Source organism: Sinocyclocheilus grahami, unplaced genomic scaffold (genome assembly GCF_001515645.1).
Source record: "Sinocyclocheilus grahami isolate Dianchi unplaced genomic scaffold, SAMN03320097.WGS_v1.1 scaffold2529.1, whole genome shotgun sequence".
Lineage (NCBI taxonomy): Eukaryota > Metazoa > Chordata > Actinopteri > Cypriniformes > Cyprinidae > Sinocyclocheilus > Sinocyclocheilus grahami.
This window is the reverse complement of record NW_015507708.1, coordinates 14,043-16,484: the sequence shown is the minus strand read 5'-3', so window position 1 is coordinate 16,484 and position 2,442 is coordinate 14,043. Positions and strand designations below refer to the sequence as shown.

At 33.7% G+C, this 2,442-nt stretch overlaps 1 protein-coding gene across 1 annotated transcript in view; it reads left to right on the top strand.

Moving 5' to 3' along the window:
* LOC107575253 (alpha-tectorin-like) overlaps window positions 1–1,008 on the top strand; it is a 31,650-nt gene extending 30,642 nt beyond the window's left edge. Inside the window, exons 32-34 of the mRNA XM_016261666.1 lie at window positions 115–277; window positions 601–703; window positions 804–1,008. Of these exons, the coding sequence (XP_016117152.1) occupies window positions 115–277; window positions 601–703; window positions 804–907 (370 nt within the window). The 3' untranslated portion in view covers window positions 908–1,008. The remainder of the gene's footprint in view (window positions 1–114; window positions 278–600; window positions 704–803) is intronic.
* Window positions 1,009–2,442: the final 1,434 nt, after the last annotated feature.

The following is a 2,442-nucleotide window of genomic DNA, read 5'->3' as shown; positions in this document are numbered from 1 at the left end:
ATTTATTGTACATAGAATGCAAATGTGTGATGATTTACAGGAAATCAGTTTTTAGTTGACTGTCTTTCAATTTAAACAATTTGATTTGTTGATGGTCATTGTTAATATTCTCAGGTGTCCCAATCCAAATGACGACACAGTGGAGCTGCTGCAGAACGGCGTCTCGACATCCAGCCGTTTCTCCTTCAGGATGTTTATCTTCACTGCAAACTCCTCTAAGCTTTACCTGCACTGCGCTGTTCACCTGTGCCTTCTGTCAAGCAATCGCTGCTCAACTGTGAGTTTACAAAACCTCTCATAATTAGTAAAACTGTTATTATAATATGTTTCTCTGTATAGGACTAATGTATTGAATGCATCTCGTAAAATGTAATGGTTCAATTGTAAGGATTTAAGAATTTACCATTGATAAACCCCTGTTGATCAAACATTAAAAATTGAAGGAAAATGTTACCCTTAATGTCCATGGTGGTAAGGTTTGTCGTCTGTTGGACACTTTGTGCACTCCTTTATGTTTCATGTTTGTCCTTTATGTTTCATGTTTGTTCAATGATATTTATCAGGGATTCACACAGCTGGATTTTCTCTTTTCTCTTTTAGGACTGTAACTCTGAACACCACTGGAGAGAGCACAGGTCTCTGGACTTCCATGACAGTGCTTCCATATCCATGGGTCCTCTGATGTTGTCTGAAGGGAACACAGGTGAACATTTCATTTATTTTAATCATTTGTAAATGAAGGTTTCTGTTGATTTCTGCTGGCAATGCATTACATTTCATTGCATCATATTTCCTGTTCACAGATGAGTGGATCCCAGAGAAAGTGAAGGCATCTGAGGCTTCTCATCTCTGTGGTTCTCTGATGCTGTTGCTTGTTCCTCTGATGAGTTTCCTGACCCTACTTTAATGTTTTTCTTCAAATATAATGTAATCTTTTATATGCATAATTTCTAATGCCATTTTAATGAATATTTGAGTGTTTGTAAATTTCTCCTTGTCATAAATGTTCTTTTATTTTCCATTATCAGTTATTTAATCATTTATGTGGATTGTTCTATACTAAATTAATTGTATTTTACTTCAGAGGTTGTGCTACATTACCAAAGACCATCATATTCTTGTTTATTCTTGCTTAATCATGCAAAAACATTAAAAAGTCATTCCTGTTCTGCAGTTGCTTTTCAATTCTCCAACTTTTTATAAAAATTGGGCAGCAGAATTTTAGAGATAACAAACCTGAAATATGTTATGTTGTGATCAGTGTCAGACTTTGTTGGCACCCTAGTCGAAATTTTAGAAACACTGAAATACTGGCAGCACTCAATTGGACTCAGATTAAATTAATATTATAAACTTATAAATATAACGTACAAAAAAATTTATTGCAATAATGAAAAATTTGACAAACAACCTGTTCCAAATTACTTTCTAATTAAGTACAAAAGAACTAAACAAAACACAAACAGGCAAAGCATGATAAATAAAGTTGTGAAGTACTGTATCTGACTAAACTGTTTGTCACATTTGAATCACGATAGAGAGTCAAGTCATTCAATGTACTGTGAACAGCATAACTCATGTCTGTAAGGAGAAGGTAACAATGATATAGATATGCGTTTACTAAATGTATTATAAGGCATATATAATAGGGACACAAAAAGGCAGTTGAAATGATCTAGAAGGTAGTGGGGGAAAATCATTTTGATGGCTAAGCAGGGCACCTGACAATCTGCCTGTTTTTCCTTTTGTATTAATTTACTTTCAGTACAAGGAAGAAAGAGATGAATGATCATAGTTTTCATTTTTTTGCTACGATAATATGCATGAGACATGTCCTGCTATTTTACTTTCAATTCTAAAGGCTTTGAAGAATGTTGCCGCACTGGTTGAATTGTTCTTTCAGAGAAAGTCATGTGTGAGGTTTGATCACTAGACAGATAAACAAAAATGTTCTTGTATTGTTCTTTTGCTTACTTGAGAGACTGGCAGTGAAGAGCTGGGTAGGAGGTCGGAGTGCGTTCAGTGTGAGACAGAAATTAGCATTGAAAATCCATGTTTGGATTTGACTACTAAATATTACAAGTAATTAGAAAATGTCTTCATTTGATCATAAACAATCAGTAGACAGTGATAATATTATATGACTCAAATTGTTCCTGCCTAACATGTTAAGATATGATGATGAACATGTTAAGATATGAGCTAAAAGATAAAGTATGAGCTGCTGTTGTATATAATGTTAATCTATTTAAGAGGTATTTATTGTGTTTTAATTGTTCTCTGAGAGTTAAAGTGCTACATATCTAAATGATCTGGAACTGTATGTCATGTATTCAATATATATTCAACAGGTTTTTGATTGTGACAGATACACTTAATCTGAAGGTTTCCTGTATGTTCTGTCGTTTCAGTGCACAATTAATTAATGTGCACAAAATAATT